The following is a 24339-nucleotide window of genomic DNA, read 5'->3' on the forward strand; positions in this document are numbered from 1 at the left end:
GTTAACCCATTTTGGGCGGGAACCCCTTTTGGTGTTTTAAACATTATGTTATAATTTAGCTATTGAAAAATAGCAGATCTACAAGCTCATAGCGCGCCACCAAGTGGCGCGCTACGAGCTTGTAGGTCTGCTATTTTTGAAAAATCGTGGAGGATTTAGAAGGATTTCTTTAAATTTTGAGGTCAGGCCTAAATGGGTCAAATAATAAGGGACAATATCGGTGGCACCCAACTGTATAAGGGCCCAAGCTTAAATTAGGCCCTTAAGGTGAATAGAGTGAAAATCCATTTCCTTGATGTTCAAGTAATGTGCGCTGTGCGGTGCTGCAGTCAGGAAAGAATGCTGAATGCTGACTATTACAACAGCAAGGGCTGCAAGAGAATTACAAATACACATATATACAAGTATAATACATAGCCGGCAGAGCAAATGCAGACATTAAAGGTTGTCAGGCGTGTTCCTTCATGCAAACATGAGATGCATTAAAGCGGGGCCATGAATAAAAAGGCGGCAAACAGCAACCTGGAAACCAATCGATAGCCTTATAATCCAATTTTCACCTCTGCTTTGAAAACAGCCCAAGCATGCTATGAGGACTGACTGGAGCATTCTGCTTCATGAGGCTGTGTGTGTGTGGGGGGGGGATTTGGTGTGTGTGTTGTGCAGTCCCAGTATGTTCCATTACCATTAAGTGAGTGTTGTGTGGATTGTGCTTCTCAGCCATTTTCTGAGCTGGGTAAATGCTGAATGTGCATATTTATCACAGCCGGCCCAACTGAATTAAATGTAGGCTGTGTGTGTGTTTTTAAGCTTTCTGTGGTGCTTGCAGAGGGACTTTCCAATTGAAAGATTAGACGGCAAAACAATGGCAGCCTCTCTGTGATCTATTAGCTTCTTGAGCTATATGCGCTCCTTTGTTTTTTTCCTCTGGGAGATATTGCATATCGCCCCTTCTTCTAAAGCCTGTCTGACCGAGTTTGTATGAAAAGTGACCCAGTGTATGCGTAAGTGTGTTTCTGTCTGTGTGCTTGCACGCTTGTGTGCTTGTGTGCTTGTATACTCACTTAAGCAAAAGCAGTTGCCAGCGAAACGGCATTCTGTTTGTGTATGTGTGATTTTCTTTGGTCATTATCTATGTCAACATCTACACATTGTGTTTGTAGTGTTTTTTTCTTCTTTTTTTCAGCATCATCTCTGCACTGTATATTGGTCTATATAAGTTCTCCTAACTAATGCTCTTGCTCACTAATAGGAAGCCCATTTCTGTCTGCATGCTGTGTCACAGACATGATCAATGGTCATTTCAAACAAGATTTTAAACCTTTGTTATGTCTAGGAAATCTACAGTATAAGAGTCTTTGTGTCTGTCTGGGTCTCTTTTTCTGGCAATAATCCCGTAAACAACACCAAAACAACTTACTATGTCCACAATTAACTTTCTTCTTTTCACATTGTATGCTTTTCATTAAAGATAATGGCCGTACTGTATATCTCCGACGCCATTGGTCACCATGTTTTCTGAACTGTCCAATGCCCACGCAGAGCAAGCAGGCGGAAAGGTTGCCATCTTATAATGAGCATTGGTCTCGACCAATTAGGAAGGTTGAAACTGGGTGAAAGTGTTCCTTCAGCCACTTAAACCGCAGCTACTGTAGCATCCATATTTTTGGAGAAACCTTTGCAGACAATAGCAGACCTACAAGCTGTCAAGCTTGTAGATCGGCTATTTCTGCAAAGATATTGAATGCAGACTGAGAACGGAAAAGGCACTATTATAGAGCCCAGGGGGATTCCGGTAAGCCAAGTATGGGGTTTAAGTGGATAAAGCTATTTTGCGTTTTACTGCATCATCACAATCATATCATAGGCAGCGTGTCCCATAATAAGCAAGCGTCTCCACTGAAACTCACCCAACTAGAGAGTCCTGTAGCTGCACAGGGGTTCTCAACACGTGGGTCGCGACCCCTAAGGGGGTCGCCAAATTATTTTGGGGGGTCCCCAAATTATATTCCCATTTTTCTTTTTTCTTTTTTTGCAACTGAATGGCTGGGAAATGGAAATGAAGAGTTTACATAGTACACATAGTACATGCATAAACTTTCCTTAATGATTATATCTGGTTTCAGTATTCATTTATGATATATTTTCTCTAATAAGGTTATTTTTGCAGTCAGCTTGTATTGGGGGCGGGTGGGGAGGGGGGGTAGGGCGAGGGTCGTGAGACACGGCCAAAGCATTTCCGGGGGTCCCCAGACAAAAACGTTGAGAACCCCTGCTGTAGCATACGGGTACTTATTATTTTACGCTATATACAACCCTGTCTCGTCTGGGTTTGCCAGTGTGAGGGCTACTGTGCCCCCCCCCCCCCCCCCCCCCCCCTTGAGCGGACGTGTTTTACATGCCTCACAATGACAGTCTCCTCTCCTCTGTCCAGGTGTGTACAAGAATACAAGCTGGCGGCGGACGTGCGCTCGTGCGTCCTGCAGTCGGAGAACTGCGAGGGTCCAAAGTGCCCGCGGCAGGATGTCCGCTTCAATGACACCCTGTTCGCTGAAATGCTGCATGGACACAGTAACAAGAGCCAGCAAGTCAACCTGGGACAGATATTCCAGATGACCTTCCGGTAACTAACTACTGTGCCCACACAGAGACACACACACTGAAACATTATACACATACCGGTAACTAGTGCCCACACAGAGACACACACACTGAAACATTATACACACACCGGTAACTAGTTCCCACACAGAGACACACACCCAGAAACATATACACACACACACACGCACGCACGCACGCACGCACGCACGCACGCACGCACGCACGCACGCACGCACGCACACACACACACACACACGCACGCACACAGGATAAGACTTTATTTGCTATATATCTTTAAGCCTTGTTTATACTTTGGTTGCACGCCAGTGTCGTGTGCTGAAACAAGCGCCGATATACAAGCTTTCGGGTTGTGAGCTTGTAGCGTGCCACACCATCGCATATACTGTATATTAAATGTAACATTTATTAGGACCTTCTCTTGATGTTCGCTGACTAGAGCAAGCTTCTAAAAGCAAATAGTGCACCACTAAGCAGTAGTGACCATTTTAGTAGACCATTTTACGGCTCAGCTTACCTCCCATTGCAATAAGTACCTTACTATTTATCAGGAGAATAGGCTTTTCCACTGTGTTTAGTGATTTCTGAGCTGTACCCCAGTTGTGGCTCCACCAGCATCCCAGCTGGTACTGGACTCATCCCACCAGTAACACTGGTATCATCCTCAAACCATTATCAGCCATTATCATCTTTTCTTATTTATTTGTTTGTTTTGTTTTTACAGTGTTTTACAGTGTTGTTTTACATGTGGTTCTCAAACGTTTTCATGTCAAGGAAGGACCACCCAAATGAATATGTATTTGGCTGTGGACCCCCATCTGAGAAGATCTTGTGCCATGAATGGACCCCCATACAAAATGTGTTTTGTAAAAAAAAAAACATCCCAAAAATGACTAAGATTATTGGGGGAAAATAGCAGATCTGCAAGCTCACAGTGCATAGATGGGCTATTTTCACATTGCCAATGTGTGTATACTGTATAGGACTGTGAGAATCACTGGTTTAACCCATTTTGGGGCGGGAACCCCTTTTGGTGTTTCAAGCATTACTTTAGCTATTGAAAAATAGCAGATCTACAAGCTCATAGCGCGCCACCGAGTGGCGCGCTATGAACTTGTAGGTCTGCTATTTTTGAAAAATCGTAAAAATGCGGCACAAATCTTTGAATAGGTATATATTCTTTCAAAGCGAACATTTTTTTTTATTTCGACGTCAGGCCTAAATGGTTTAACCTACTGTACAGTATAGGAGCAAAGCCAGTGGAACCTGTGCTATGGGAGTCAGGGGCGTGTGAGATGTGTTTACAGAGACACACTGTTTCCTGCCTGATAGCAAGTTTGTAATCCAAGGCTAGATGAGGCCCGGTGCAGCCCGGCAGGTTCTTTACAAGCTGCTCTGAGCTGATGCTATTTAATTCCCAACTAGAATCTGTAAAGAGGTTTCTTTTTATAACCCTTTTGCAGTGTAATATATCCTGACTTTGTGACAGTGAGCTGCTCTCTGCCCACTAAATACTCAAATGGAAGAGCCAAAATACTGTAACGCCAAAACCAGCTACAGTGCACATTTATTTTTACGACATGACCTAAATTATATTTGTATTTTTATTATCAATTAATTAATAGTTAAAGGAGCATTCAGTGATTTGGGTGATTTGGAAAAAACCACGGTCCGCCCCGGTAACAAGATGTGCACATGCACACTCTCTACAGTGGGGGAAGTACAACAGGCCAACAGCACGTGCACCAAGGCCCGCCCCACTCGATCATGATTGGAGGAAGGCCCCTCTCATCCTGATTGGATGAAAGCTTTGCCACCCAAAGCCCAAAAAATAAGTGATATTTGAATTAAGTCAAATCACTGAATATACCTTTAAAGAGAGAAAAAGAAATGTCTTGACACAATGTATTCAGTGTCAGTTTTCCCATATGTCTGGAAACCCTATAGTCTTCTAGACACGAACAAAAATCCACACTCCCACCCCCTCTCCCCCCCTCCCTCCCTCCCTTCGGGTCCAACCACAGGTGTGCATTAAGCTTAAAGACTTCCCAGGAGAACTTGCTCCAACATCTCAACTGCCTCCATTTCTGCGTCTCTGAGGACTCAACAAAGAGTGCAACGTGTCCTCTTTTATCAGTGTTGGAGAGAGAGAGAGAGATGACGGAGATCCTCTATGGAGTATACAGTAGCTCTGACACAGTAGTGAGCTTTTTCTATTAGGGCGCTACAGCACGTGCGTGAATGACACATCTGTGCTAGAAGGAGAGTGCAAAGAGTAGGTGTGTGCGCGTGCGTGCACCGTGCGTGCGTGCGTGCGTGATCCCCACAAGTATAGTAGACTTTGAGAAATAGACTGCGAGGTCCATTCCCCTGGTCCTCACAGGAGACATGGTTGTTTTGTGGTTAAAATAATTCGGCAATTCGTAAAATGTTCTAGCTTTAGAGTAGCTCTGGTCCAGAGCAATACAGTGAGTTGTCTCTAGCACTCTGTTAGGAGCGGTGCTATTCCCATGGACCCAAACTTCCACTGCCATGCCAGGTCTCCAACTGTAGGGAAATAAAGAGAACTGTTTTGCTACTCACCGGAACAAAGGCCGTTTTTCAGTGGTAGTACATATACTCAAGTAGTGTACAATTATTATGTTTTATACTTTAATTGAGTATTTCCAATTTTCAATACTTTCACTTTACTAGGCCTACTCCATTACATCGCAGAGGCAAATATTGTACTTTTACTCCACTACAATCATTTGCAAACTTTAGTTAACTTGTAGATTTTGATTGTTATGGCAAAATATACATTAGCCACTTAATTTCGGCCATTTGAAAATAGCAGATGCAACGCATTGTGAGCTTGTATATGCTACTTTCAAAAGATTTGTATACATTTGAAAACTGCTGTAGCGAATCTTAACCCTAACCCATTGCAAGATGCTGTCGTCAACCCTAAGCCATTCCAGCCTATCAAAGTGGGCAGGGGTGAGGTGGGTTCGGGGAGTGAGGCCAAGCCCAAGTAGTAGCCTGACCAGTTTGTTTTGGGAAGTCTGGAGCCTTGTTTTAAGGGCCTTAGAGGTGCTGTGGTACCAGGAGGTGCATGCATAGTCAAAGAAACCTTGTACGAGGGCTCCTGTTAGGGTCTTCAAGGTGTTTTTTTGACCAGTGAGGAGATCCTGTATAGGAATCTTGTTCTTTGGTTGACTTTTTTGATTACGTTGGTGGCCATTTTATCACCGGAAAGATTGCCTCCAGGATGGAACCTAGGTATGTAATTTCATCTTTTCGTGTGATAATTCACCCACTCTAACCAAGAAGCCATCTGCCTTGCTGAGATTACTATTTGATCCAAATAGAATGGATTCAGTTTTTCACAGGTGTAAAGATAGTTTGTTATCAGCGAGCCAGGTGCAGATTGTACCGAGTTCAGAGCTGAGGGCCTTTTCAACCTGCAGTTTGTTCCTGTCCGAGACCAGCAGTGCTGAGTCATCTGCGAACAGGAACAAATTGCAGTCATGTCGTTTACATATATTAGGAACAGTAAAGGCCCTAGTATGCTTCCTTGTCGAACGCCACAGTTCACTGGGAGGGGGGGGGACAGTGACTATCAGACGCACGCACGCATGCACGCACGCACGCACGCACGCACGCACGCACACACACACACACACACACACACACACACACACATCAGTATTAGTATGGCATGCATCCATTTATGTTATGGGATCTGAAAGCCAACCTTGGTGTTTAGTAGGCTGAAAGGCGTCTGTCTTGACACTCATCTGGAATTATTCCTCTCCATTGGTTCTCCCAGACAGGCAAAACACACTGGGATATCATAATTGATTCCCCCTGTCTCTAATTAAATGTATGTTTTAGAGCATGTCATTTATATATATATAATATCATAATTGATTCCCCCTGTCTCTAATTAAATGTATGTTTTAGAGCATGTCATTTCATCAAAGCAGATATTCCGCTTCTGAACGCCGCTCTCTTTTGTCATGAGAATAATAGTCTGGCCTTCGCTGCGACTTGTTCTCTTCACCGTCTCTCTGTTATGCCTTCAAAGATCCTCCATAGCCAGAAACCCCTCCATTTCATCACAGAAATAATGCCATTTTATATTCTTATCATATCCTTCCAAGTTTCTCCCATATCCTCTTTGGTATGTAGATTGAGGCCCTATACCATACTTCCCCTCCCTCACCTCCATTTTTATTCTCTCACTCTCATCCTTCCACTCCCCCACATCAATAGCCCTTAGTGAAATTTGAGGCGGCGGAGCGAATTTCATTATTTAGCCCCACAGCATCACAGGTATGGTTTTTAATATTCAATATTGCCTATGATTTATGGCTCTGCGGTGGTATACATTCTCATTCAAATTGGTCTCCACTTTGTACAATATCCTGCTCGTGGATTTGCAACGGGGGCCCTGGGAATGGTTTCTGCAAACTGTTGTTATGAAATTACCAAGTTAATACAATTGCGTGCGAGCATGCGCGTGGGCAATCAGCCTATAGTAAATGTGAATGTTGTATAGCTAAGAACAATTCAATTACAATTTGAAAGCACCAGCAATATATGAACGAGCGGTGATATGAAAACCAACTAAGCACTTAGATAGTACCTCTAGACATTACCATAAGTTTAATGCAAATGTCTACCGTATATAGAACTGATATTGTATTTGCTACAAAGTGTAAATCTGTTCATGAGTATATGGGTATACTATGATTGTGGCCATGAAGTCAGCGGAGCGCTATGGAGGTTCCGAGGTGGTAACAACATGACGGTGAGAAGAAAGCTATGTCTTAAATTCTGACCAGTGGTCTAAAATAAGTACATGTACTCAAGTACTGCACTTCATTACTTTACAGTACAAACATGTTCGTACCTGTAAAGCTTTACACCAAATATGAAACTGTTTAGCCAAGAATCAGCTTTTAACATCGGCCCGGTTTCCCAGGACCAGGATCTTTGCACACGGCCCCCATAGACCTCCGTTCAAAGTAGGATTTTCAATACCTCATATTCATCCATCCGAGGTTCGGATGTGATTTGTGATTTTTGTACCGCATCGCCCCCGACATGTTAACGTTTTACGACTTTTACTACTAACGACTTTTTCTTCTAACAGAAGAAGCAATTTCTACATTGCAGTATTAATACTTGAAATGTATACTTTTTCCACCACTGATCTCAATAAAACCTTCATATTATTATTTTCAGACTATCAAAAAATATTGCACAATGTAGATTTAAACCACATTCCGATTTGTTATCAATTGAATGACCGAGGAATAAGATTCCATTATATTGGAAAATGCCAATTCTACATAATCTATGGGTTGAAGCCTCCGTAAACCCAACAAATGAGTTTTCAGGGGAAGATCTCTGGCGGTGCACTGGCTCATGTGGAGTTAAAACGTCAATAATGTAGCTAGGAGCCAGGCACAGTTGTGCTTAAAAAGTAATCAATAACAAGTTAAAATCAATTCAAAAATGGTGTGCTGTACTGTTCCAAGATTGTTCTGTTCACTGCTCTCTTCTGTTGACATTAACCCATTGATGCCTGGTGCAACCTATACGTTGTTCTACCCTTGATGCCAGCGCTCTCTCTGTGTCTCATCAGCTATTGTTATAATTTAGCTATTGAAAAATAGCAGATCTACAAGCTCATAGCGCGCCACCGAGTGGCGCGCTATGAACTTGTAGGTCTGCTATTTTTGAAAAAACATAACTATTTAAAAAAATAATGAATCAAAATTTGAAGGTTTTCAGAAACCTTAGGTCAGGCCCTAGAAGGCGTTCCCAGATTCAGCCTCAGGTATCAATGGGTTAAGAAGGTACAAGACCAGACTGCTTTAAGCGCTCAAGCCCTTTTTTTAAAAGTTGCGGAAATATCCAATCTTCAAGCTTAAATGGGTCGCATCGCAACTCGCTGTGGGTTTATGTTTTTGAGTTTGTTTATTTCAAAAGGATACCCATTAACTGATGCCGTGGCTGTCAGCTAATCTTACTCTTCACCAAAACACATTATTAAAAGAAACATCAAATTTCATCAATATCAATATGTATTACAATTTCATCAATAATAACAAACATTAAGCCTGTCAACACAAGAAAACAGCATTTAAGTTGACAACTAATTCAAATTCAATACATATTTAAACAGATTAAAAATGTAACACAAAAAAAATAATTGGCCTGGTGGGGCTATAAGCAAAGTTATTAATGAGCAAGCGTATCCGTATCACTGTTATTTTCAATAAAAGTCATGGAAGGAGGTAGGGCCCGCACACCATTCTTTTGGTAAATAATTACTTTATTGAATTAACAAATGACAACGTTTCGATCTTGACAGATCTTCGTCTGGTCAATATGCCTTATCGGCCCTGTACCCACTGTCGAGGTGCGTGTTAATACAGTAGGTATGCTCTGAAATAAAAGTCATGGCCCACAGGGCATAGAGGGGAGATGATGTTTTATTATCACCTGATGAAGGCCGCCTGCGGTCGAAACGTTGTGTCTTAACTATGGTGTTTCAATAAAAGAACAGCATTGGAGCAATCCTGTGTGCGGACTCTCTTCTTTTCATTGTACTTGCCTTGGTCCGGCACCAGCCAGGAACTGGATGTGCACAAGCCACCTGCCTTTTAACATAGAGGGGAGATGGACACGCAATGCCAGCGCAGCGGTTGCATTTATTACAAATGGCGATAAATGAACAAAACAATCCTTTGTTGTGTGAATCTTGAGAGTCAGTATAGTCAGTGTGTAGGTGAGTGCATGTGTGGAGAATAAGGTGTGGGGTGTTGCAATAAGATGTGAACCAAAAGAACACAAAATTCAGAGAGAGAGAGAGAGAGAGAGAGAGAGAGAGAGAGAAACGGAGAGAAAGAAACGGAGAGAGAGTGAGAAACGGAGAGGGTGTGAGGAACTGAGATGGGGGCGGTTAGTGCTGGTGGGGAAAACGGTAAAGAAGGAAGACAACAGACCAACAACCCTTTGCAGAGACAAACCGCCACCCTCTACCACCTCTACCTCTCAAACTATGACAGCATCGGAACACAACAGCAATTTGTGAATCTGGCAACCCCATAAGGCTTGTGGGTGCAAACACAGCCATGTTGCCATGTCCCCCCACTAATTCCTAGCATTTATCTCATCGGTGCACACATAGTGATGTCTCCTGGGGAGCTGAGTCAACACACATTACCAGCGGATCTCTTCCCACGTAATGAGTTGCCAGGAGACTATTATGTAGCCTGTTCAGGTGAAGGGTTGCTGCCCAAGGCTGCCATGAAGCCTCTCTCATTCTCCTACTAGTCTATTGGCCCTTTCTCTGTACGCTTTCGCCTTTTCATATTTTCACAGTTCCATACATTGAAAAGGGACATTATTCTGTTGTTGTTGCTTTCTCTATCACTATTACTTTGTGTATTTCCCCTCTTATAATATATTGAGTGCCGTGCAGATACGTCCGCTTTTACTCTGTAAGACCCCCCCCCCTTCCGTTCCGGACAAAAAACGGGAGAAATATTTTTGCTTGCTTACCTCGCTATCATTACGATAAAGTCCCTGAATAATCCCTCGCGTTCATATTTTGAACGAGAGGCATGTTGAAGTCAGAAATGAAAAGCTTAGTATATCCATCTGGTCAAAACCACGGAGAGCTCCCTAGATTAGGAGATACGGGGAATTCTTTCTGAGCTGTAAACGGGCAAGTGAACGCCAACGCGCATGCGCGAACAGCAAGGAGTATGGTGCAGAAGGAGAGGCCAACCCCAAAAAAATTCATATTTTTCTCTCGTTTGATATCAATGAAATCCGTCGGTTGGATTAGTTATGACATTTCCACAAGTCCTACGGTCTAAATGGGTTAATAGTTGATCTCATTATGATTAAATGCATACAAGATACTGACTCAAAACACTAATGTATTGTGTATTTAGGCCTACTCATTTAGTGTGACTGTTCTTAATGCCACTGCAAGGACAGGACTCACTCGTGTCACAACATAATAACAATTTTCTCTGCGGCTCCGCTGCGTAATAACGAGCAGCCGTGTGTGGGTCCCTGCAAACAGCGAAAATAGCCAAACGGCATGAGCAAATGCAGACCTCTCGTCGGGAGGGGGGCAGCACAAATATTCTATGAGTAGGGCAACCAAATGGTCAGCGACGTCCCTGAGACAGACAGACATAGAGACACACACGGCCAGTCATTGGAGCGGTGTGCACCGCTAAAAAGAATAGCAGAACACGTCGCAAGGCAAAGGGATTTGGTTTGGTGATCGTATAGCGCCCTGGGGGACCCGGACCCCTTTAACTGGTTAAAGGGGGCTTACGCATGATCAGTACTGATGTAGACACTCTCAGCCTATGCAAAGCAACATGAGCCTAATGGACCTTATATCATCTAATGTCAGAGAAGCTTACAGCTGACTACCTGGTGTCCAGCTGTAGAGGAGAGAAAGAGAGAGTTTGTGGCAGGGTGGTACAGACTACAGAGAGGCACACAACAAGAGAGAGAGAGGGGGGGGGGGGGGGGTGAACAATTACACCTATTAAACGTTAAAAGAAAAGACCAGATCGAAACAGCCAAGTTGTGTAAAAGTCGGTGTGAGACATCGAGGATGAGAAAGATAAATCGAAATAATTAGGAGGGGAAACAACTGAGACAGCAAGAGAGCAGCAGATGAGGCTTGTTTCAAGTGACGGCACTTAAAAGTGGAGAATGCCCCTGTGTGTGTGTGTGTGTGTGTGTGTGTGTGTGTGTGTGTGTGTGTGTGTGTGTGTGTGTGTGTGTGTGTGTGTGTGTGTGTGTGTGTGTGTGTGTGTGTGTGTGTGTGTGTGTGTGTGTGTGTGTGTGTGTGTGTGTGTGTGTGTGTGTGTGTGTGTGTGTGTGTGTGTGTGTGTGTGTGGAGCGAATGGCTTTGCCCTAGTGGGGGACTCAAGAACCTTTAGTCTCAGACAAGTACTTTAACCTCTGGCACTTTGTTAGAGGTAATTCTGTTTTCTCAACGAATAATTACCAATTTGCAACTCCTTGCACTGCATTACCTACTGTGTATAGTGCTTTATGAGCTGATTGGAAATAATTTCCCCAAGCTTATTTTTCTTTTCCCTGGTCTATGCCTGATTGTCTGGGGTAAAACTCTGTTTGGCCATCTACTGCCAGTGGCTCTGAGCCTACAAAGCCACGTGCCTATTGGTAGCATCTGAAACAGTCCATGGTTGGGTTGGCTGGAGTCGTATATGTCTTGTAGTTAGAGAAAATTAGCGAAAGTTGTGGCAAATCTGCAAAAAAAATGCTTACCACTAGCTTTCTTCACAAATGTGTTCATAAAGTTGGCTACTATAACATATAAATTTGTTCCAACCCAACTCCCTTGGGAAGCTTTGTGACAACTGCTGAAAGTTGTGGTACCATTATCAACCAATATAAGGCAAAATTTCCAAAATGCTTTAAGTAGCATGTGACATGTGTCATGTGTCATGATGCTGAATCTATTCCAAGCATTAGTTTTGCACCACGAAAACACTCCTTGGGCAAAATTCGGCCATAGCCACTTGCCCAAATGTGCCCAAATGTGCTGACCTCATCACATTTGTGATGACGGCTAAGGAGTGTTTTTTGTGCAAAACTAATGCTTGCAATGGATCAATCATTGCTTGCAATCATGAAAACCCCCTAGTTTGACATGTCACATGCAACCTAAAGTATAATGAAATTTGGAAATGTTGCCTTATATTGGTTGTTCAATGGTACCCCAACTTTCAGCAGCTGTCACAAAGTTCCCCAAGGGAGTTTGGTTGGAACAAATTTATATGTGATTGTAGACACAGTTATGAACACATCTGTGAAGAAAGCTAGTGGTAAGCATTTCTTTTGCAGATTTGCCACACATTTCGCTAATTTTCCCTTATTATTGGATGGAGGGAAGCATCACATCCGTTGATGTGCTCGGCTGTCCGCACAACCCTCTGCAGTGCTTTGCGGTTGCGGTAGGTAAATGGTCCCCATACCAGGCAGTGATGAAGCCAGACCGGGTTCTCTCTGTGGAACCTCTGTAGAAGGGCTGTAAGACTTTGAGGCCCACATTAAACTTTCTTTAGTCACCTGAGATAATAGATGCGTTGCTGTGAATTTCTCAGTGATGTGGACACTAGTAGAGGATGACATTTTTCCGGGATTCCCGCGGGTCCCGTGGGATTCCTGTCTGATGGGATTCAAATTAGTATTAATCCTGGAATTGGGACAGGACGGAATTTGAAAAAAGAAAGCCTTTCCTAATGACTAACTTATTAATAAAAAACAAAACAAAAAAACTACGGGACGGGAGTGGGAGTAATTTTTAGTGGGAGCGGGATGGGATCGGGTTGTTTCCCTCTGTGAGTACTCCGCTCATGCGGGGTGTGCTCTGGGGAGGGTTGCCTTGACTGCCAACTAGCACTGTTGCGGACCAGGATAATGCGACTGTGTAATTATAGAAGCATCGCAATGGCCCTGGGCCTTGATGGGTGTTGATATTACGTGATTTCTGCCCAGTGTTCTCGGCCAAATCAGTTTTTCACTGTGTTGTAACTGTCGTAGTTGGGTTTAAATAATAAAACACCACAAAACGCTCTCCATCTGGCTATGCAAACTGGTTACTTATAAGCAGCAAAACTTCAAATGTGCATTATTTCTCTTCAAATAAATATGATCACAAACATGCTAGGGGGTATTTACACCGTGTGAGCCAACAGTTTTCTTGGCTCTCGTTTTACTCTACTTTTCTTCTCACCGGGTTGTTGACTATATAAATTAGTTCATGCCGTTTACTCCGATCAGTCCCCCTGGATAAGAACGGATAGTCTGCCGAATTGTCGGACACACTCACGTTTGTTTGTTTGTGGAAGGGGGTGGGCACTGTGTGTGTGCATTTCATGTGCATGCCTGTTTCTTGTATCAAAGTTGCTAGATCAAGGTCTGACATATTTTCATAAATCTGGCATCTTGATGAACGCATGGCTTTTATGAGGCTTTAAGTGTCTCCCTCCAGTCTGATCCTGAGTGAGTTTGATTGACAGTAATGGACAAGCTGGATGGATAAGCAAGGGGCTCTTGTTGTGATTCGCCAGACCGCTATTGTCAATTGTGACATTTGAGGGCATGAATAAACATTATGATTATGCCATGTTTTTATACTGTGCACATCCTCCCAATCTTATATATATTATTAATTTAAGAAAACGTATTATCTGTGGCTTGGGTTCCCCATGTATGTCAGTTTATGAGAAATTATATTGCAGTAGCAATAATTTAGATTCAAGGAGGTTTGTGGCTCACTCATACTATAGTATACTGTGTGTGCAGTGAAATGTTGGCACAACTTGGCAGCACATCATATTATCTCTTGTTTCTTCATGTAGATAAATGTAGATGTTGATTGTCAAAGAGTGGCATATCTGGATATAGATTTACTAATTACTATGAATGAATTATTTATGAGTGGTCAATGTTTAGCAGACAGCTGAGTATGTGATGTGAGGGTATGAGGGTTTTATATACCAGTCCAGAGGGAAAACAAAACCTAGTGGATCCATCCCATCGTACATTCCTGTAGTTGTAGTTCATTAATCAAACATCTCTGCACTACTTTAGGGATTAGCTTTCATCCACATACTTTCACCTTAAATACAATGGGTAAGCCTTACCCATAAGGGCTGAGGCTATTTCGGATGGCTATCATTGTTAGCCTGCCCCTGTGAAGCAGCTACTTCACATTCTGGGGCTGACAGTGCCTTAATATATGCTGCAAATTCACCCTCTCCACAGTCTACTATTGATTTAGTGGCTCAGTCGTACGTGTTTTTAACTGCACGCATGCTGGGGCTGACGGGCAGCTAGGCTAATTACAGAAACATCACAGTTCCCTCGGCTCTTACCTTGCATAGATGTGAATGCATGTGACATGAAATTAACTGCACATTTAGAGTTGTACTATACGTACAGTACGTTGGAGGATGGAATGAGGTTTGGTTCCACATTAACGGGGGAGGGGGAAGGACATTTTGGCAATTTCTGACTGTGTAATTGGAATAGCCTTCATTCCCTGATGAAGGCTTAACCGCCGAAACGTTGGATTCATTTTTGTCTTACCTGCTGTCCTAATAAAATATTGGCACTCTGGCTATTGGCGTGTGCGGCCACCTTCTTGTTTTTTCAAGATTTCCTCTACAGTTTTCTCCCGTGTGCCGGCACCGCCACAAGGACTTTGGTGTGCATATAGCTTTTTTGTACACATTATGTGTAATTGGAATTTGGAATACCCATACAGTAAGCGAGGAAATAAACAGGCTGTTCAATCAATTTTAAACACAGTTTAATTTAAGCCACAGTAAAATCCTGAGGGTTAGTTTGACTTAATTTGTTAAAATTGTACAAATGGATCAGTAAGGGTCAATTTGTTTACGTTAAAAAATATATATTTTTCTGTGCATACGTCATGGCTTTAAGCCAGGACTTGATTTCTTGAGGGCTGATAGCAGTGTACAAAGATATACAGCGATTCTCCACTCATGCATTGGCTCCCCTTGAGCTCAGGAAATTCTCAAGTGTGTCTTATTAGAGAAACGAGCAATGATTGCTCAAGAGATTATACATAAATAGTAATATGGTGCACACTAAATAAGTACACATGCGTAGCCTTCAATCCGTGCAAGGTATTTAATATATGCATCTGATGTGAGAATGCTGTTTATAGATCGCAGCTCAGCATTCAACACCATAGTCTCCTCCAGTCGTGACACAAGTTCTGAAACCCAGGACACACCCCCCTGGATCCTGAACCATGACAGCTGGTATGGGTGGGCTCCAACACTTCCAACTCCAACTTGTGCCCCTGACCCTCAACACAGGAGCCCACCAAGGCTGCATCCTGAGGCCCCTTCTTTACTCCATGTACACCTACGACTGCGTAGCCATGTGGCCAATGATGATTTATTCTACTATTATACCACCAACATGTGGAATGCCCTACCACCACCAGCCATCCAAAACCTTCCTTCAAAACCACCATTATCACCTTTTGTGCTATGGTATACACGTCTTTTCTAATAAAACCGCGGTGTGCTAAGGACGTGTATAGGCGTCTTTAGGTCCTTTTTAATGATATAAAACGGGATCGCTGTAATCCTTTATTTTTTTGGCTAGGCCATTCCATCTTCAGCGATCCTAGACATGTTTTGCGCATGCGTACTGCCGTCCACTTCTAAACTGTCTCTTCTCTCTAAATCTACGACGCTTTCCACGGCAATGTTCTGTCCTCATGTCCGTCTTAACCAAGCATCTCGCTTGGAATATAAACGCTACTAAAGAGAGATGGGATAGTGCGAGGTAGTAACAGAAGATTATGCCTCCCGATTTTGGGGGGTAATGGAAGGCAGGGCTTTTCAGAGTAAAATACTGGCACTATAGCGCCAGCATTTTTTAAATATTCCGGCGCATTCACGGTGTTAAACAGCACTGCAATTTACAACTGGACCTAGACAACTATTGTAGTTTGCCAAAATAAATGACCCCCCACTGTTTTTCTGTAAATATACTGCTCTTAGTATTGCTAATCTATTGTATAGTATTGTATTGTCTTTATGTGTTGATGAATTGAATACACAGGAGGACCACAATGGAAACACGCAGTTGATGTTTTGAGAGAAACAATAAACTAGGTCTACAAGCCCAAAATAACTAAACCACATGCGCATGCACACAACACACAGACACAGCTATTTGACTATAGCCGATCTACAAGCTCACGATGCATTGTGAGCTTTTCAAAAAGAGATCTTGAAAGAAATGTGGCATGTGTTTGATCTCATGTGAGGATCCAGTCCCTGGCAAAAATACCTATATTAATGTGGGATTCCATGAAAAAGTTCACTGATTTAAACAACATTAGGAACCAAGCCGAAATAATATTTGTAGGCGACTTAATAGGAAAACAAGCCCAAAGTCACTTATAATAAGCATACGTGTTAACACTTGTGAACCTCTGTGTTTTCATGACAACAACCTGATGACTCCAATGTGCCTGCACTGCCCTGGGACATAGCCTGGGATCAATACCATTGTACATTTATCTAAACAATCACACCTGCGTAAATCTCTCCTGCACAAGGGTTGTCAAGCAACCGACCAGCAGACACAACTCAAACAAATGTCTTTTATGGTTATTTTCTTGCTACACACGCGCAAGACACTCACAAACACTTTAAAGTCTAAAGTCTAGGACTAAAAGTAGAAGTAGGTGATAAACTTGAAATACGAACACAACTTGGTAGGAAGAAATATATTTGTCGTGCAAATGGACACTCATTATGAAGTACCGCCAGTTAGGTCGGTCAACAGATCACTTGGTAACATCAGTACGATAAAAGCACCACATTTCTGTACGTATGTACGTACAGTACGTTTGTAATCCACAACTCCAGAACCGTTTGGCCCACCGACTTCAAATTTGACACACACAATCCACACCACCACACGGAGTGCAGTGGCCGGCCTTGAGTCGGTCGGATACGCCGTTGTCCAGAAACACCACAAAAGGCTCTGGGCAGGCTCTGCCAGTGGACCTATCAGCCTATAAGTCCCCTCACCTGTACAATTCCCAGCCTCTGCCTCAGGCAATTGATTGCCATGGCAACCCCACACCTGCCATTTGATTGGGGCAGCGGTGGCCGAACGGTTTGCGGAGCGGTCTTGTTATCGGAAGGTCTCCAGTTCGAATCCCCGGACCGGCACGTTAAAATTACCACCGCTGAAGTGCCCTTGAGCAAGGCATTGAACCCCTACCATGAAATGTTCTATGAGCAGGGTCTGGCTGTAAACAAGCATCTCGAGCTTAGTCCATTCACCCTGGGTAAACAACGAACTTTGCTTTGCTTTGCTTTTTGATTACTTAACCAGTCCACTTTTCACAGTCAGTTTGCACTCTTCAGACACAGGCAGACAGACAGAGATCTCCAAGTAGGCCGGTGGCCGACAGGCACAGGTCTAGTTGTTTTAAAATGTTCTAGTCAGTAAAAATGTACAAACTGACAACTGACCTAAATCTTAAAGCAATTAAAAAATATATTTATGTTAACCCGTTATACCCGCCATCAGTTGTGCCTGGAACCCACGTGACCGGAACCAAGCAGGCTATGCACCTACAAAATGATTCCCCGAGTTTAAAACATGTTTATTTTTGCTATAATCGTTTTGTTTCTTTTGGTTAAAATAATCGTTTGGTATATCCAAACTTTTGTTCAAAGTCGTAGTGCGATAATTAATTAATTGATTTGCATTATGTAGGGAACAAAAACAATGAGAAACACCAGGCTTTCCTCTGCTGTAGAACGCCTGGTGATGCAGCGTCACTGGGGACTGGGGACATACTGGGGACTGGGGACATACTGGGGACTGGGGACATACTGGGGACTGGGGACATACTGGGGACTGGGGACATACTGTAATCACACCACCTGGTACACCCTCTACTCACTGGGGACTGGGGACATACTGTAATCACACCACCTGGTACACCCTCTACTCACTGGGGACTGGGGACATACTGTAATCACACCACCTGGTACACCCTCTACTCACGGCGTCCCTGGGGTCACTGGGGACATACTGTAATCACACCACCTGGTACACCCTCTACTCATGCAAGATGAGGACACGCCACTGACCTCCTGACTCTGAGCAACTCCCTTCACCACATGGAGGAATGTTTTTATTTAGTTTTTGTCTAACTTCTGCACACTTCTGTTGTGCCTCCCGAGGTCCTATAGACAGTTTGTCTATAGCACTTTATCAGAACCTTCTGAGGGAGAGTAAATGAAATGAAATTACTGCTTCTTATCTTGTTTTTGTGGAATTTTCTTTCCTTTTCTTTCTACTTTTTTGCCAAGAACATGACTAACAGGCACGTACTTTTCCACAGCACTTCCACACACATTTTGTTTTCAAATGAATGTGCATGGTCACCTATTTAGTTACTATCATTATATTAAGATATTAATTATAGGGGGTATATTTCAGAGACCAGTCATAACTTTTACAAGGTAAAATCACTGCTGTCTAAACTTTGCCTATAAACTTGAAATTATGACAAATACAGTTGTCAAGAGTCTACTGTAGGAATTAAATAATGCAGGAGTCAATAATACACACGTCATTGGGATTCACTATATTACAAAAACGGAACGGAAATCATTTTAAAAACAATCATGAATTATATAATAGGCCTACATATGGTTCAACATTTCAGTATAATGTCATAATCCCCACTTCCATTTTCTCTATGACGTGTTGATCTGACTCATGCTTTTCTGACACGGTTCTTTGGGCTTTGGCCTGACACTTTGTGAATTGGGCTAATTGTGGGGCCTATTAAACCTTTTAAAAAAGCTCTTAAAATAGAAAAGTGTGTGTACTTGCATTGGGAAATCTGTTCATTTCTATTATACAATTTGATTGCGGAAAAGCACAGCCCATGTTGTTGCTCCCACTTTAAGTGTTATATATACGAAGTAACTAGGATAGCAGGAAAACATCAAACCTAGCTGTCTAACCATTATATCTAAATAGAATGCTGCATCTTCAACTTCAACTTCAAGTCTATTGTCACATCACAAGTTTGCACAGGTATAAATGAGGGGGGAAATGCCTTTGTGCAAGCTTCTTAAGAATTTCAGTTATATTTGTTAAATAAAGAATAGAAATGAGAGTAAAAATAAAAAGGTACAGTATATACTGTAGGTACAAGGCACAAGAATGGTACTGTCATATATACAATATGTGATGCAATATACGACAGGTGAAATATACTTATGTTCCTCAGTCTATACTGCAAACTATGTGTGTATGAGGACAAGGTTGTATCTGCAGTTAGATGTACAGTTCAGACAATGAGTGACAGGATGTGTCTGTGTGGGTTAAAGAATAGTGAACATACAGTACAGTACAGTGAAGAGAAAAGGGTAAAAGTGTAACAGGTATTGTATGGGTGAATATGTACAGACAAGTGTGGCAGGGCTCATTGTGGGCGAGATGACTTCAAATCAATATCACAATTGTTTAAAAAAATGCCTCGATTACGATTCAAATAAAGTAAAAATAATAGATCTAAAAGCTCTAATAGAGCTTGGAGATCGGCTATTTTCACTAGTATGCCACATGGTATACAACAAAGGTTTACCCTCACCCTGAAGAAGGCAGTATTATCTGTCCGAAACGTTGGTGTCTCTGTGTCCTGATTAAAACGTATGCATTGGCAGCTATGAGTGTGCGGCTATAAAAAAAACTTAATTCAGTATAGCACAGGTTTAATGACCTTAATCAATTTAGCTGATTATTAAAAATATATATTCTTTATGAAAATATGATAATATAAAATATATGTTGTCGATTCGTATTTTAAAAATCATGTACTATATAATACCTGCTTCTTGAATATTTGATTAACCTACTGTACGCAACCAAGATTAAGTCGGTTACTGGTTCTATATATCGTTTTTGATATATTTTCTGTTAATTTCCCAAGCCTAGCGCAATTCCCGCTCAGCAGCCTGATTCCCTGTAGCTGTGGAAACTGTCCCTCAGGCCAGTGGTTGATGGTGGTTAATGTCCTTGATGATAATCTACTTAGCCTTGGCTACGCACCGCCTGCCGTATATAGATCCTGGAGCTAGGGTAACTCACCTCTGACGATGTGCTGCTGGGCCATCGGCAAACTGGCTGTGCCCAAAGTGTCTTAATAGGAAGTGTAGGAAGTGAGGAGCACTTTCGGCGACCCCCCCCAAAATCCTGTGGGGACCACCCTGGGGGTCCGGTTATGGCTCTTTTCGACTACGAACTTTTTTTTTCTTTTTACTTAATTAAAAAAACCTTATTACTAAAAAAGCGTTAATAGCAGATCTACAAGCTCTCAACGTATTGCGATGCAATGTGCTGTGAGCTTGCAGATTAGCTACTTTTGGAAAAAGAAAATGAATATAAGCTCTGGCCTCTGGCTTCCCAGAACTCAGGGTTAGTAATATAGTACCACCCTCTGAACAGGGCCCCAAATTAACTTCTGACTGAGAGCCTTATCTGAAACCAAGCGGTAGCTAGAGTATGGAAACAAATCCAGAACCTGTTAAACACATTACACGGTTCACTTAGTTCTAGTCAAAAAGAGGCGTTGGATACTCGGGGCAGTATAGAGCTACGGATGATACTGGGAACAAGGTTATATTTGTTTAAAGGGCGCTGCGGTTTGTCACGATGCTCTCCATGGTGCTGCTGTCGAACGTCCTGAGGAAGTATAGGAGCTCAATGTGAATGTCTTCCTCTGCCTGAGGCTGTACATTTCTGAAGTGTGTGGAAAGGGGTGTAATAGTGCACTGGTTCCGTTGGGACCCATTTGTGGGTCACGGACGCATTGGTATGGGTCATTTCCTACATTTTGTTTTTTAATTAACATTATTCAAAAATATATATCCAAAAACCTTTTTTAAGTAATTTCATGAACAAATAAAATAAAAATCTAAGAAATTTCCTTAAGTAGAAAACAAAGAAATCTAGTAGAAATCTGTAGAAATCTAAGGAAAAGTAGAAAACATGTTTAAGGAGTAATGAAAATTGTCGATCTACAAGCTCGCAATGTGGCGCGAAGCGACGCATTGTGAGCTTGTAGATCTGCTATTTTCACTAGTTTGGGTCCCAGGCAAACATCTAATTTCTCATTTGGGTCACAGGCTAAAGAGTATGTGAACCACTGGTAAAGTGAGCCTCTCCAAGAAACCTGGTAGGATTGGAAATTCACAGCTACAGCCATAATAGATAAAAACATAAAACAGAGCATTATTTGATTGATTGCTGTATTCTGAGAATTTGCTCATGTTGACATTATGTCCATGGTCATTCAAAAATCTGTAAAAACACATCTGAATTATTGAGTTGATGTTGGCTATTATAGGCTACACAACAGTGTGCGGTACCAATTTCATTTTTTAAAGTGAGTGAGTGTAGGCTGACTGTACCTCCTTATTTAAAATACAAACGTAAGGCACAGAGTATTGCACTGGTGTTACGTTGTCAAGCATCCTATTCCTACAGTATATATTATGCCTCTGTACTATTTCTATTATAGGTATACTGTACATACCGGGAGGCATACAGTGTAGTGCTGCTTCCAGTTGGAGAATAGTGTTGTTACTGTTCACTGTTCCTTAGCCTTCACTCAGAGCAAACTGGATATGTCTCTCTCTGAGAGTGAGAGAGTGAGTGAGTGAGCGCGGGGGGATATTATATGGGCACATATGAGACAGTTGGAAAAGGGATAAAATTAAGCGTGGAGGGGTGTATTTTTGTTCTTGTGTATAGCGTGAAGTATCCATCTGTATAACTGTATCGTAGCCAGTGGGCTTTATGGGGACGGTGGGACCTCTTCTCTACTGCACCGCCCCAGTGCCATCTTTGTGTAATAATATGCAGGGCGACTGGAGTTCACACTCTCACTATTTCCCAAGGCAGAGGGAGAGAGAAGGGGGGAGAGAAGATGCAAAAGGTACGGAGCCCCGGATATAGCACAGCATCTGTGCACACAGAGATATGAACGGGCCGCCGTGCACAGGATCGCATTTAATATCTATTGTATCCACAAAACCGGAGGAATGAAAATGAAATTGCGTGATTCACTGCGTAGTGTGCGATTGTGGGACGGTGTGTTCTTGTATTACTATACTTGTGAGGGCCCTGTGAGGGTCCCTACAAGTGAAGGAATGGTGGAATTTGAGAAATAGACATTGTGAGGACCATTTCCCTGGCCCTCTTGTTAGCACTATTATGGTTTTAAAAAGATTTGGGGATTCAGGATTAGAGTTAGAATTAGACTTAGATTTATAGAGATTAGGTTTAGGGGTTGAGAATGGAGTTGTACCTGATGCATACTTAATTGGGTGCCTGTGTCGTGCGCCCAAAATATCACATCTACAAGCTTGACACATTGTTATTTTTGGCTTTAGTTATAGGGTTAAACAAGGTTATAGAGTTTTACAACAAATGTTCATAAAGTATAGTAATAAAAAGTTTGTATTAGAAACAAGAGAGGGAGAGAGAGAGGGAGAGAGGGAGAGAGGAGAATACAGTGAGAGATAATAATTGTACTGTCAGGCATTTTTGTTACACACTTATCATCCCACGCAACAAGCCTCTGCATTCTGCCACCTGCACACATTTAAAATGCTAATGATTCAAGTTTTGCCATTGGCTTGGCTTTGACTTGAACAATCTATATACTGTATGACTCACACAGTCTAGACTTTCTCCACATGCGGTATGTATTGTTGACCGCTGGCTGATCCGATGGCAGGGCAGCAACAGCGCAAAGTATTATTCATAATTATTTTCCAAAAGTATTAAAAAGGTAACAACAAAATAAGCCACGTAAGCCACACAAGAGAACTTGACAACACACACAATGAGCGCACGTTACCACTTTCAACCTGGCGTGCCTGTTTTTGGAGCGTGGCATTATAGGCGAGCATTTAAAAAGATCCACAAGCTCACAGTTCATAATGCACAGCAGTAGTGCTCTAAGTGGGGTCCAGGGACCCCCAGGGGTCCTCGAAGTGGTTCCGGGGGGCCCCCTAAATGATTGATATAGTTAGGAGAAAGGGACCTTCACATTTTGCAGAGCGATTTACAGAAAGCAAGGTAAACACAAGGTAATACACCAAATGCATAGAAATAGTCGTCTAGGATTATAGGTAAACCAAGAACATATCAGTCTAAACAGTAGAATATTCAACAAATCTATAATCTGTACATTGAAACTATGCACATTATAGGATGCCAGGTCTACAAATTAAGAGTGTACAAATGGAACCACAACTGAGAGTGAACCAAATGTAACCAAATGGACCAACAGGTCTGTAACGTGCATAGGGAACCAAATCTGAGAGTGAACAAATGGGACCAAAATGTGAGAGTGAACAAATGGAACCAAATGGACCCCTACGGGTCCATTTGGTTCCATTTGTACACTCACAGAGTTATGAGCATCTGTGGCCTAATAATGCATAGCAAGATGGGGGTCCTTGAAATAAAAAAGTACGTTGAGAATCACTGACATACAGTACGACACAGTACATTAAAACAGGGGAATTGGAGGACTCGTTCTCCTCCTGGGGCCACAGACCACCCATCGGCCCTGCCCCACACACAGACCACCCATCGGCCCTGCCCCACACACAGACCACCCATCGGCCCTGTCCCACACACAGACCACCCATAGAGCCCTGCCACACACAGAACGGCAGGTGCCCACACAGTGCCCCCGGGGGTAGGAGTGGGGGGTGTACTGCACAGAATAGCTTTGGTGATGCATGAGTGAGCGTACCAGTCCTACCACACAGCCAGTACCACGTACCAGTACACGTACCAGTACCACGTACCAGTCCTACCACACAGCCATGCCAGTGCATCTCGGCGAGTGGTGGAAAAAGTACTCACATTTCTTGCTTAGGTAAAAGTAGTCAATCAATACTGCAATGTTGAAATATGCTGTCTGGAATACTCAGTAAAAGGAAAACAAATGATTGCCGTCAAATTGTACTTAAATACCCAAAAGTAGAAAGTACGAATTATGCAGATGTCCCATTTCACAAAAACAAACTTTTTATATAATTGTAATGT

At 42.5% G+C, this 24339-nt stretch overlaps 1 protein-coding gene across 2 annotated transcripts in view; it reads left to right on the plus strand.

The window, feature by feature from the left end:
* The window catches only part of astn2 (astrotactin 2), a 530329-nt gene that overhangs the window by 365560 nt on the left and 140430 nt on the right, over nucleotides 1–24339 (plus strand). For both annotated transcript variants that reach the window (XM_079524726.1, XM_079524727.1), the window contains exon 13: nucleotides 2435–2623. In XM_079524726.1, the coding sequence (XP_079380852.1) occupies nucleotides 2435–2623 (189 nt within the window). The remainder of the gene's footprint in view (nucleotides 1–2434; nucleotides 2624–24339) is intronic.

This window comes from Electrona antarctica (assembly GCF_951216825.1).
Source record: "Electrona antarctica genome assembly, chromosome: 16".
Taxonomy (NCBI): domain Eukaryota; kingdom Metazoa; phylum Chordata; class Actinopteri; order Myctophiformes; family Myctophidae; genus Electrona; species Electrona antarctica.